The following is an 11,971-nucleotide window of genomic DNA, read 5'->3' as shown; positions in this document are numbered from 1 at the left end:
TCGCTGCCCAGGCGGGTCTCAAACCCACGGGCTCAGGCAATCCACTCATCTCAGCCTCCCGAAGGCGCGGGATTATAAGCTGAGCCACTGAGCCCGGCTGACTGCTGCTTCTTTAACGTCAGTCTTATCTGATCCTGGGTGTGAGAGCTGCCATCTTCTCTGACTTCACTGGACTTTAGCGCCATCCTGCTCTCCTGAGTAGAACTTTTAGGACCACTGCCTCTGAACAACTTTTCCATTCTGGCTGGGGAGCCCCTGTTGTAGAAATTTTGATTTTTTTCCCTGCTAACCTGAGATAGAGAGCCCCATCCATGTTCTAATCTCTCCCTTTCCCCAGGTGGCCTTTGTGGTAAAGGTGTCTGCTTCAGGGGATGGGAGCTGGAAGGGAAGGGGAAGTGAAGAGAGAAGGAAAGAAAGTGTCAACAGAACTGCTAACCCATGTCTGAAATAATAGTATTATAACAACCAAATGCTTGCCCATTTCACTTGAATGGCATAGCATGCCAGAATATTCAAAACTGGTGCCATCACTCGACCACATGGAAAATGCTTTGTGATTAAGAGGTTAGACTTCTGGCCCAGCCTGAGGGTGACAAGATGGATGATGAGATGGATAATTGGATGGAGAGGAAGAGGCAGAGGTGGCGATATTTGAACTGAGTCTTGCAGGATGCGGTGGGGTTGTGGGAGGGAAAGCTTATACCACCATGACTGGAAGACATGGGAAGTGTGATAAAGCTCAAGGCCGTAGGGGAACCAAATATTGGTGAGTCCTTTTCCTAAATCTTTGACACTTTTGTACTGTCTGCTGAATAGCCCATCCTTGTCTCAACAAGATGTCTTGTTGATGAACTGTTTCCTAGGCAGAAGCCTTGTCTTCCCTATTAGAAGGCAAGGCCTAAGCCTTGGAGGCTTTGGTTTTTTGTACTCCTGAAGTCTCATGGCGTCTTTGTATTGGGCATACCCAGGTATGCTGACTGACATGCAGCTTGGTCACTTTTTTTTTTGAGTCTCACTCTGTCACACAGGCTGGAGGTGGTGGCATGCTCCCGGCCACCACAACCTCGACCTGCTAGGCTCGGATCCTTCCACCTCAGCCTTCCAAATAGCTAGAACTCCAGGCAGACGCCACCATGACCGGCTAATGTTTTGATTTATTGTGAGAGATGAGGCCTTGCCAAGTTGCCCAGGCTGGTCTTGAACCCCCGGGCTCAGGGAGTCCTCTCACCTCGGCCTCCCAAAGTGCTGGGATTATAGGCGTGAGCCACCGCGCCCGGCCCCTAGCTTGGTCACTTTCATTGCCTTTTCTTCCTGCAGCCTGGTACAAGCTGAATACTGGCATGACCCCATAAAGGAGGATGTGTATCGCAATCACAGCATCTTCTTGGCAGATATAAATCAGGAGAGGGTAAGCACACAAACAAGCTTCTGTCATTGTGCATTCTTTTTTCTGTTCGAGTCATCATAAACAAATCAGCACCAACTGTTTACCCAAATTACTCTGGGCAGAACCTAGGACACAGAAATTCTGTTTTTTAGAGGCAGTGCTTATGAGATTCATTTCCTTTTAGGGAGGTTGAAATTCATTTGGCTTTTTCCCCTTTCGTTCTTTCTTTCTTTTTCCTAGTGTTGAGGCAGCAGGATAAGCTTAGTAGGTAGCGGCTGGGCTAAGCAGAAATTCATAGCTGCTATCTTAATAAGGGAAGCTCTCCTGATGGGTCTTTTTGGGGCAAATTTTCTCAAAAGAGAGATTTAACTAGAAAAGATACTACAGAGGGCACTGAGTATGTCCTGGACATGAGCATGGTTTGGGCAGTCTGGTAAATTACGTGGCTCAGTTTATATTGGGCTCATCTAGAGGGTTATTTTGGTTTTCTTTTTATTTTTCACTTCTGTATTTAAAAGAAAATGGGAAGGGGAAAACAAAACAAACAGAAAACAAAGCAGAATTGTATAGTAGAACCACCCAGCATTTGCAGTTTCTTGTTTTTGCCTTGGATTCCTCTGACTGTAAGCCTTTAATCTACATGATGGATGCCTATGGAGTGTGGGGAAGATTCATGGATGCCATGGTTGGTAGCATGCCAGTTAAATAGGATGGTAAGAAAAGGCTGTACAAGGTATATTCTGGGCAGGAAGCTGGGAAACAGCCCATATGCAGGGGGAAGAAATTTGGTGGCCCAGTGTCAGGGAGACTGGAGCACTGAAAGACTTTAATCCCCCTGTTGTTGCCTGATGGTAATGACCCTTAGGTGCTGCTGGCTTTTCTTTCAGGGTGTCAATGAATCCTACAAGAAGAATCTGATGACCCTGAAGAAGTTTGTGATGGTGAAATTCCTCAACGATTCCATTGTGGACCCTGTAGATTCTGAGGTGAGACACTACTTAGGCCACATGCCAGGAGACTACAGTAATGCCGGGAACAAATGGCATGAAAATATGGATACCTGCTGGGGGAAAAACCTTTTGGTCCCTTTCACCAACTTTTTTTGTGTGTTAGAGTCCCACTCTGTTGCCCAGTCTGGAGTGCAGTGGCATGCTCACCGCCACTGCAGCCTCGACCTGCTGGGCTCAGGTGATCCTTCCACCTCAACCCTCCAAGTAGCTGGAACTACAGGCATAATCCACCACATCCGGCTAATTTGTTGTTGTTGTTGTTGTTTGTTTGTTTGGTTGGTTGGTTTTTTTGAGTTGGAGTCTCACTGCTGCCCAGACTGGAGTGCAGTGGTCGCTCCCGGCCACCACAGCCTCGACCTGCTGGGCTCCGGCGATCCTGCCACCTCAGCCCTCCAAGTAGCTGGAACTACAGTCGTGCGCTACCACACCCGGCTAATTTTTTTGATTTATTGTAGAGATGAGGTCTCACCTGCCCAGGCGGGTCTCAAACCCACAGGCTCAGGCAATCCACTCACCTCAGCCTCCCAAAGGCGTGGGATTACAGGCTGAGCCACCAAGCCCGGCTTAATTTTTTTTTTTTTTAATTTAATGTAGAGATGAGGTCTTGCCAAGTTGCCCAGGCTAGTCTTGAACCTGTGGGCCCAGGCAATCCTCTCGCCTCTGCCTCCCAAAGTGCTGGAATTACCGACATGAGCCACTGCCCCCAGCTGATTTTCACATTTATTACTCAATAAATGTAGGAAGCAGAAATTCTGGGGAAGTAGAAAGCTCTTTGGAAAGATTAACTCACCCTCAGGATCCATTGGCTAGTCTTAGCTACTAGCCAGTCTCAAATTATTTTGGCAGTGTGTGCCATGTGTCTGATCTGACCTTATCTCCCCTCCCCTCTCCTGCAGTGGTTTGGATTTTACAAAAGTGGCCAAGCCAAGGAAACCATTCCCTTACAGGAGACTTCCCTGTACACACAGGTAACTGGCTGGGAGAGATATGTGTTGGGAGGTTGGTGCTCTTTTTCAACTCGCAGTTCCTGAAGCTGCTAGAGCCCTGCCCTGTATATCCCAGAGCACCAGGTGCTCATGAAGCACCCAACTCATGTCTGACATGGGCAAGTCTTCTTTGTTGATTGTTGCTCTAGCTTATCAGACACTGGTTTATAGAAATCTACTACATCCTGAAGGGGATCTATACCTCATGATTTTCAGGCAAGAACAAGAGAAGTCTCATCTTTTTTTTTTGAGTTGGAGACTCATGCTGTACCCCAGGCTGGTGTGTACATGATCATGGCTCACTGTGGCCTCAACCTCCTGGGCTCTGGTGATTCTTCTGCCTCAGTCTCCCAAGTAGCTAAGACTACAGGTGCATGCCACCGTGCTTGGCTAATTTTAAAAATTTTTGTGTAGAGATGAGGTCTTGCTATGTGACCCAGGTTAGTCTCAAACTCCTGGCCTCAAGTGATCCTTCTGCCTCAGCCTTCCAAAGTGCTGTGATTACAGGCATGAGCCTTCGCGCCCAGCCTGACTCATTCCTTTTGATTAAAAAAAAGGTTTAAAACTAGCTGCTTTTGTTGAGGTGCAGTCTGCCACAATTCCAAGCCCCCATGCGTGATGCAAACATGGAAGAGAGATGCCTTACCTTAAACCATTAATAGATGTGAAGCCCTGTTTTGAAATTAGGTACTGCAAAGGAGAGCTCTTCTGCAGGTTGAATGGGACTAGAGTTGTGAAATTTTGTTTAGCAGTAGATCCTGTTTCTCCAGAACTTGCAGTATTTCATCTCCAGTTCTGGGGCTTTCTGGATTTTATATTGGAGACAGATGCTTTCAAAAGTACAAAAGTGCTGCATCTTAATCAGTCACCCACTAGAATTCCTCCAAGTGATTTCAGAGATCATTTGTCCTTTTCTCTTGCATCTGGTTGTCTTACTTAGACCATGTAAAAGGGAAGATAGGGTCTGATTAAACAAAATTTTGGAGATTACAGCTAAGAACTTCCTTATATGTGAAACTCAAAACTAATTAGCCACAGCAGATCTTCCCAGCTGTAGGTTGTTGTGCGGCAACCAGGATATAGGCAATGACATTTTCAACCTCAGGACATAAAAGTGCCCCAGGTTTGTTATCTAAGGGTTGAATATGTTTTATCTAGTTAATGTTCTCCCATCTTTGGCTCAGTCCCACTTTCCTGTGGCATTCTGAGGCACCTCTATTTGTGGCTTGCCCACCCATAGGTGGCCCTCCAGCTCTAGGAAACTTTCCAGAAAGTGAAATATAAAACTCTGCTAGAACAGTCTCAATTGCATGTACTTTCTCAGTACTCTAGAAAGAACTAGGAGGCAACGTCCTTTTTGGCATTTTTGACAAGAAACCTCAGTGTTAATACTTGGGACAAATTACATCTTGATAGTATATCTCAAGTTAACATCCTTAACTGTTTTACTCCAAAACTTCGTTAAGCCTTTTGATTAATCACACCTTTTCTCTCTGCAGGATCGCCTGGGGCTAAAGGAAATGGACAAAGCAGGACAGCTAGTGTTTCTGGCTATAGAAGGGGACCATCTTCAGCTGTCTGAAGAATGGTTTTATGCGCACATCATACCATTCCTTGAATGAGACCCTTGCAGTTTGCAACAGAGCTCAGGGAGCCCTCTTCCAAACCACGTGAGACAGTTTCCTTCATGCCCAAGCCTGAGCTCCGATCCAGCTTGCAACTAATCCTTCTCTCCTGTCATCATCTAACATGCCCTACTTGGAAAGATCTAAGATCCGAATCTTATCCTTTGCCACCCCCCTATCACCATATGGTGTAGAATGCAAGTTTAATTAGTTAAAATCCATGGAGATTGTTTTACAGTCTTTTGATGTGGTCAAGCTGCCTTAGGAAAGGGAGTCTGCTACAGATCAATGCCAGAACTGTGCCCAGGCCCAGATGAGATTGAACAAATTAAAGCAATGAGATCGATTCTACAGGCAAACCTCCTCCCAAGTCTAGCCACATTTCATGCAAAGAGGTACCCAGGGCTGTGGTACTCACATAAATGCTTTCTCAGTTTTGCTGGTGATTTAACCAGTGCTTGGAAAAGTACTTAGTTATTTCTGCATGATTTCTTAAGGCTGTCTTCTCTTGGAGTATGATGCTTTCTGTACTGTCTTAGCAATTATTAGACAAATAATAATTTGGCCTACTATCTTGCCTTTGCAGTACTCATTTTGTCTCCTCCGGTAGTGATGAATTAGTCGCTCTGTCACAAAAGGAGGGAAGTGGCTCCCAGTTGGGTTGCTTGAGAGAGGAAATGTCCATCTTGTATAATTTAGATGGGGGGGAGGGATAGTAGAAGTGAAAAACGAGGCAGCTAGTTCTTCCCATTCCATACTTGACCAACCTGCCCTCTCTTAATATGATTAGTGGTGTGGATGCTAGTGTTACTCTACTGCTGGCTTTAGCGGAGACTGGGAGGAACAATGTGAAGATCAAGCTTTCTAAGTTCATCCCCCCAAAGTCATATTTACCAGCATACTCCAAACTGTTTATGATGTGTTCTGTGAGAAAAGGATTGTTTGCTCAAAGAGCTTAGAAAATATTATACACTCCCCTTTTCCTTTTGGGGAAATCAGTCCACATTAGAATATCTAAGGACTCTGAGAATTCCTATTACAGTAGACAAAACTAACCTTAACTTACCATTTCCTACACTATTTAAGCATGGAAATCATAGCCCCCACTCTGAAAACTTATTAGCACTTTTTGAAAGACTGTTTTGTAGCACGCCAGTTGGGATGCTTGATGAAAAGACCTTGTTGGTGCTGCTAAGTTTACCCTTTATGGTTTTTCCTTACTCTTGCTCAAGCCTTGTTCTTCAACTAAAAGATGAGGATTAAGGGCAAGAAGTGGGGGGATGTGAAGATAATTTTATGAGGTTGTCTAAAATAAAGAGTAGTTTTCTTATCCTTGGTGTCATTTTTCTTTTCAATATCTTTACATCTCTGTAGAGCAAATATCACAAGTAAATAACAAGCAAGTTTGGTATTAACTTTATTCTATTTTCTGTATAACTTTAAGTACATAAAGGTTTATTTCCACAGGCCTCAGGAAATGGGTAGAAGTCACAGGACAATCTCTCTTCCCACCAAAAATAAGTTGCATATTTTGGTAAGTGTCCTAGAGGGGAAAAACTGGAATTCTTCATTAGCAATGCTGTGCAAGATTCTTAAATAAATCAAGACCTAAAACCAGCCTGCAATGGAGGTTTTCGTCCTCTGTTCAGGTGCCTGGACAGAAGCCATAAGCATGACAGTGAAAAGGAGGCAGTGAAGATGGATGACAGGCACCTAGCTGGGAAGGAGGAAGGAATGCCAGACTCCTTGGATTGGTGTGTTTGTTTTTCTTTTAAAATTATCTTTGAAGGAAGGTGCTAGGCACGGATCCCAGAGAAAGAAAGGGTCCAAGACTCCTTTAACTGCCCTGGATAAAGGGCACTGCTACAGCAGCTGGTACAAGAGAACCTCTTATCTCATGGAGGAGGCAGAACCAGGGTGGAATGCAGAATAAGAGGAATGCTTATGGGAAACAATTTTGCTTGGAATGCTAGATGGCCAAGCCTCAGCCTTTGGTCCAGTGCAACCCTTGCCTTGCTTATCAACACTGAAAAATGAGTTTGGTTAGAGGAACCATCTGGAATCATACCAGCTCCTGCTACCTTCATGCTCATTATTAGAAAAAGGTTAGTGTGAACATTCTGATCTGTTAATTCCTGGGACTGTTTTGGTCTCCCAAAGGACTGTTGGTAGAATTACCCCCAAAGGTGAAAGCTAAAATGCATCGGTTCTGGTCTGTAGTTCCTTAAGAATGGACTGGCGGTGTGGTTGAGCTGATATGGAAAAGCTGCACCTTCCTGCAGAAGATCAACTGACCTGCTATCCCACCCCAAATCTCAGCCTGAGGTATATTTCAATGAAGGCAGGTAGCTGTGCTTCTCACCAGAGAAGCGGTTTAAGAGCAGAAAGGTAGAGGAAATCTAGAAAAGAACCATCTTGATACAGATTTATCCCATGGTGTGAAGGGAGGGCAAAGAACCCAGTGGCACTTCACTTATCCAGCAATTTCTGTCACTGTGGTGACCAACTTCTGCCCATTCCATAGGGTCTTAAACTGCTCAGGGACTGGAAACTCATTCTGCAAATAAATAAGAGATAACAGGCTTAAATCTGCGCTGAAGAATGAGCTAAATCTTCATTTCTCCCAGTGCTTGCTTCTATTTAGCCCTGAGAGCAAGGTAGGATACAATGAGAGACAAAGTGAACTCACCAAGCTATGCTGTGTTCTACTGTTATTTGCTAGTAATCTGTGACCTTGAACAGACTGTTAAATCTATGACGTTTAAGTGAGAATACCTGTGGCTTCATATACCAAGTTGACAAGGTGCCATGGCTCGCTCCCATTCTTTTTGGCTACCTGACCTCAAGAAAGGCAGAAATCACTGCCTTTGGAGCTCCACTGCATCGGATTACCTTGCTTCTATGTGCTTCTTTCTGGTAATCATGGCTGGGTTCTACCTACTCAGTGCAGAATGTTCATCAAGCAGCTTTCTCCAATGCAAGAAGTGATCAGTCCCTCCTAACATCATACTATTAAAGAGATCAAGAAACTTACAAAGTCTCCACCTTCTGTAGGAATGAGGATGTTCATCTCTGAAGATTTGGCACTGACTATTTCACAATCCAGGGAATTCTTACTCAGGTAAGCATGGCAGCCATCTGTTTTGTTGATGGAAATGGTTGGCACTTTACCCATTACCTGCAGAGTAAACCAAGAAAACTGAGTCCCAGCAGTTAGGGAGGACAGCAGTAAGTTGCAGAAAAAGCTTTCCCTGTTTCACACAATTCGGTAACTACGTGAAAAGCTCACAGGTGCACAACAGACATTAGATACTAAGGGCGGGTTGGGATGGGTGCTGGAAAGAGCTCATTTGAAGAGCCAACCCTTCTTATGCCACGTCCAAAGCAGCTCAGCTTACAGACTTAGTAGAATCAGATTCCCACCAAAGCAACATCTGTGAGTCTGCTGTGTCTCTTTCAATTAATTCCTCAGGGACCAAAAGAAAGAGCCAAATATCAAATTACCTGAACTTTGACATCCCTACTATTGATTATCTCCACAATGCCCACGACGTCATCGAATACCAGACCAAGTTTCTTACAGTTATCTAGGAGAAGAAAAGGAGCAGGTCGACAGTATAAAAGAAAGTAATACATTTAAGAATCTTTAGAAAAGGGTATGTAAAATGGTTCTAGCCCTCTCAGGCTCTAGGACAGAGCTTGCCTGGGACAGTGACAAAGACTTACCTACTGTAATGGAGTTAATTTTGCCTTTGATTTGCAATGTTGTATTGACACACTTGTATATGTAAGCCACCTGTTTCAGTTCTGTGTCATCAATCACCAGGTTGGAAGCATTCTCCTGATTTTCCTGTTAAAGACATACCCTAGAATTCTCATCAAGAAGCAGACGCTAAACAAAATAAAAGGCTATCCCAAACTTTTGGTGTTGCATGCTAAGCCAGAATGTTGCACTCATTTGGCTGAGCTCCATTTAAAAACCCTCTGTCCTTGTTCCCTGTCCCCACCCCACCCCCCATCCAGGTATTTTTAACTCACCACTCTCCATTTCTTGCCCTCCAGTTCAAGTAGAGCTGGTTCCTTCTTTGTAGCTGGTTTGGGTGAGGGGCTGGTTTGGGGTTTCGGTGCAGAGAATGGCTTGGGGCCACTGCGTACTGGACCACTCTGAGTCTTTAGGGCAGGGTTCTTGTGAGTCTTCATGTCATCAGATACATGTTTCAGGGCTGTAAGAATAACAGCTACCTTGTTTCTGTCCTTCAAACCAAGCTTTGGGCTATGGCAATAAACAATTTCTGCTCCGTAAGTTAAACTGAAAGCCAAAAACAGGCACAGTGGCTCGTGCCTGAGCCCACAGGTTTCAGACCAGCCCAGACAACTTGGTGAGACCTCATCTCTACAATAAATCAAAAAATTAGCTGGGCGTGGTGGCATGTGCTTGTAGTTCCAACTACTTGGAAGTCTGAGGCAAAAGGATCGCTTGAGCCCTGCAGGTCAAGGCTGCAGTGGCTATGAGCATGCCGTTGCACTCCAGCCTGGGCAACAGAGTGAGACTCCAACTCAAAAAAAAAAAGAGAAGCCAAAGACCAGAGCCTTTTGAAATGTTCCCTACAAACAATTTTGGAGAAATACTTTTATAATTTATCTTCTCCCAAAGGTTAAATTATAAACATGGAGTGTATGTGTATACTGGGGATGGGAGAAGGGATATGGATGTGTAAATGCACAGAAAAAGATCTACAAGGACATACCAAATAAATACTCACAAATATGTATGTAGTTTTTTAAAGCAACAGAGGAAGAAAAATATGTGGTATATATGAAAATAAAATTTTGTAAAAGAAAATAACCTCACCCATAGCTAACCCGACTTCCCTCACCCTCCCAATCAGTGTTGGCGTTTGAAACTCTCCAGTATTTTTTCTATAACTATACACATTGTTAACAAATTTGGTTTAACCAATTGACACTTAAAAATGTTCTCATGTTAACCTATAGTTCCTAAACACATCTTTCTTTTTAAGCAAAAAGATTCAATAATCTCCCTCAGCAGGCTCTCGTATACCTTGCTCTTGAACACAGCATAGTCTATGTTGATTATATAACCAATACTGAATAGCCTTTTTATCTCTACCACTATTTGTGGTTGTAGTTTAAATAACAGATTAAAAAGAAAATTACATGACTTACTGTAAAAAAAAAAAGTAATGGCTGTATAATATTCCATTAAGAGGACATGCCATAGCTAACTAACCATTTCCTTTTCTGTTGGATATTTATGTTGTTATACCACTTTTAGCTACTATAAACATCGTATAAAATTTTATTTTAGATACTTTTTTTTTTTAAGTTGGAGTCTCACTCTGTTGCCCAGGCTAGAGTGCAGTGGCACGCTCATGGACCACCACAGCCTCGACCTGCTGGGCTCAGGTGATCCTTCTAACTCAGCCTTCCAAGTAGCTAGAACTACAGGGGCAAGCTACCATGCCCAGCTAATTTTTTGATTTATTGTAGAGATGAGGTGTCACCAAGTTGCCCAGGACGGTCTCGAACCCATGGACTCAGGTAATCCTCTCACTTTGGCCTCCCCCAAAGTGCTGGGATTATAGGTGTGAGTCACCACACCTGGTCTTATTTTAGATACTTTTATGGGTAAATTCCTAGATGACTGGGAAACTCAAACTTCCACCAGTTGTAAATATTTTCCTATCAACATAAGGTCATTTTTATGCAAATTTTCCTTGTGACCAGTATGCATCCTCTGATACAGTTAACCTCCTGATACAATGACTTCCCAGAGCCCACGAGATACCATAAAAAAAAGCTCTGGGGAAAACTGCCAGCATTGTGCCTTGGCACAAGAGAGTACTCTATATATGCCACTTAACATTAAGTCACTTTCCCATGGGGCAGAGGGCTTCCCCCAACTGTAATCACCTATTTTAAATTTTCATTTAAGTCAGATTTGCTGTCCCTTTGGGCAACTTAAAGGACTGTGACACCCAAATAAATCATCCCCAGACAACCCAGGCTTCTGGTCTACAGACTAGCTATTAGGTCTCTGGTTGGTGAGGTCTGACCCAAACAACTTGCTGTACTAACTGTGTCAAAGTACTCACTCACCATGTGTGATGCTCTCCCCCTGATTAATCTGCGCAAATAGTGCTGAGCGGGAAGCTGAGTCATCGGAGCCTGAACTGGTGGGGACTGGAGGAGGAGGTGGGCCTGGTGGGGGAGGAGGAGGACCTGATCCAGCAGAGGGTCCAGATGGCAATCCACTCAGTTCTTTTGCCACAGGTCCCTGTAACAGTAAGTGCAGGTAACATAGTCATACTTTTTCCTTTCCTCTATACCATTCCCAATAGGACCCCACATGTGCTCAGTGTATATAAGGTCTCCACTATAGCTCTTGAGGCAATGGTTAATGTTCCCTACCCACACTCAATTTGGCTTTATTCCTTCTCATCCTTCCCCAAGGATATAACTCTTAGCTCCATTTCTTGACCTTCACATGTTTCCTTTGACCTCAGATTCCAGCTCTAACCCTATTTCTATTTCCCAGTACCTCAGATTCAACAAGTTCAAAACTGGTTTCATTATCTCCATTCCTGTTCTCCTTCTATACAATCACCTCCTTGTCCCTACTGCAATAAAAGACATTATCATTCAAAGTTGACTATTCTATCTTTTTTGAGGCTTCTAACTCTTTCAACTTCATTAAATCTATTATTTTGGTGCCATCTCCTGCAAACTCTTTTCTACCAGCCCCTAGCATCATGACCACTTTCACAGTCTGAGTGCAAACCCTTATCTCTAACCTATATTTAAAGAAATTTGAGCCGGGCTCGGTGGCTCAGCCTATAATCCCGCGCCTTTGGGAGGCTGAAGTGAGTGGATTGCCTGAGCCCGCGGGTTTGAGACCCACCTGGGCAACTTGGCGAGACCTCATCTCTACAATAAATCCTG

General features: G+C 44.0%; 2 protein-coding genes across 9 annotated transcripts in view; one reads left to right on the top strand and one right to left on the bottom strand.

Moving 5' to 3' along the window:
- Positions 1 to 11,971, top strand: part of PPT1 (palmitoyl-protein thioesterase 1) — a 38,306-nt gene that overhangs the window by 23,863 nt on the left and 2,472 nt on the right. For 3 of the 5 annotated variants that reach the window (XM_008073171.1, XM_021706525.1, XM_008073172.2), the window contains 4 exons: positions 1,318 to 1,408; positions 2,275 to 2,373; positions 3,294 to 3,365; positions 4,883 to 6,338. In XM_008073171.1, coding sequence (XP_008071362.1) covers positions 1,318 to 1,408; positions 2,275 to 2,373; positions 3,294 to 3,365; positions 4,883 to 5,005 — 385 coding nt within the window. In that variant the 3' untranslated portion in view covers positions 5,006 to 6,338. Of the gene's footprint in view, positions 1 to 1,317; positions 1,409 to 2,274; positions 2,374 to 3,293; positions 3,366 to 4,882; positions 6,339 to 11,971 lie in introns of those variants that run through there. The other 2 variants (XM_021706524.1, XM_021706523.1) reach the window with 2 other exon arrangements.
- The window catches only part of CAP1 (cyclase associated actin cytoskeleton regulatory protein 1), a 30,394-nt gene continuing 24,835 nt past the window's right edge, over positions 6,413 to 11,971 (bottom strand). For 3 of the 4 annotated variants that reach the window (XM_008073170.1, XM_008073169.2, XM_021706521.1), the window contains exons 8-13: positions 11,129 to 11,306; positions 9,047 to 9,231; positions 8,735 to 8,858; positions 8,513 to 8,595; positions 8,043 to 8,186; positions 6,413 to 7,565 (exon numbers count right to left, since the gene is read on the bottom strand). In XM_008073170.1, the coding sequence (XP_008071361.1) occupies positions 7,482 to 7,565; positions 8,043 to 8,186; positions 8,513 to 8,595; positions 8,735 to 8,858; positions 9,047 to 9,231; positions 11,129 to 11,306 (798 nt within the window). In that variant the 3' untranslated portion in view covers positions 6,413 to 7,481. Of the gene's footprint in view, positions 7,566 to 8,038; positions 8,187 to 8,512; positions 8,596 to 8,734; positions 8,859 to 9,046; positions 9,232 to 11,128; positions 11,307 to 11,971 lie in introns of all 4 variants that reach the window. The other variant, XM_021706522.1, reaches the window with a different exon arrangement.

Source organism: Carlito syrichta, unplaced genomic scaffold (genome assembly GCF_000164805.1).
Source record: "Carlito syrichta isolate Samal-C Ts95f unplaced genomic scaffold, Tarsius_syrichta-2.0.1 Scaffold315709, whole genome shotgun sequence".
Taxonomy (NCBI): domain Eukaryota; kingdom Metazoa; phylum Chordata; class Mammalia; order Primates; family Tarsiidae; genus Carlito; species Carlito syrichta.
This window is presented reverse-complemented; position numbering and strand designations above follow the sequence as displayed.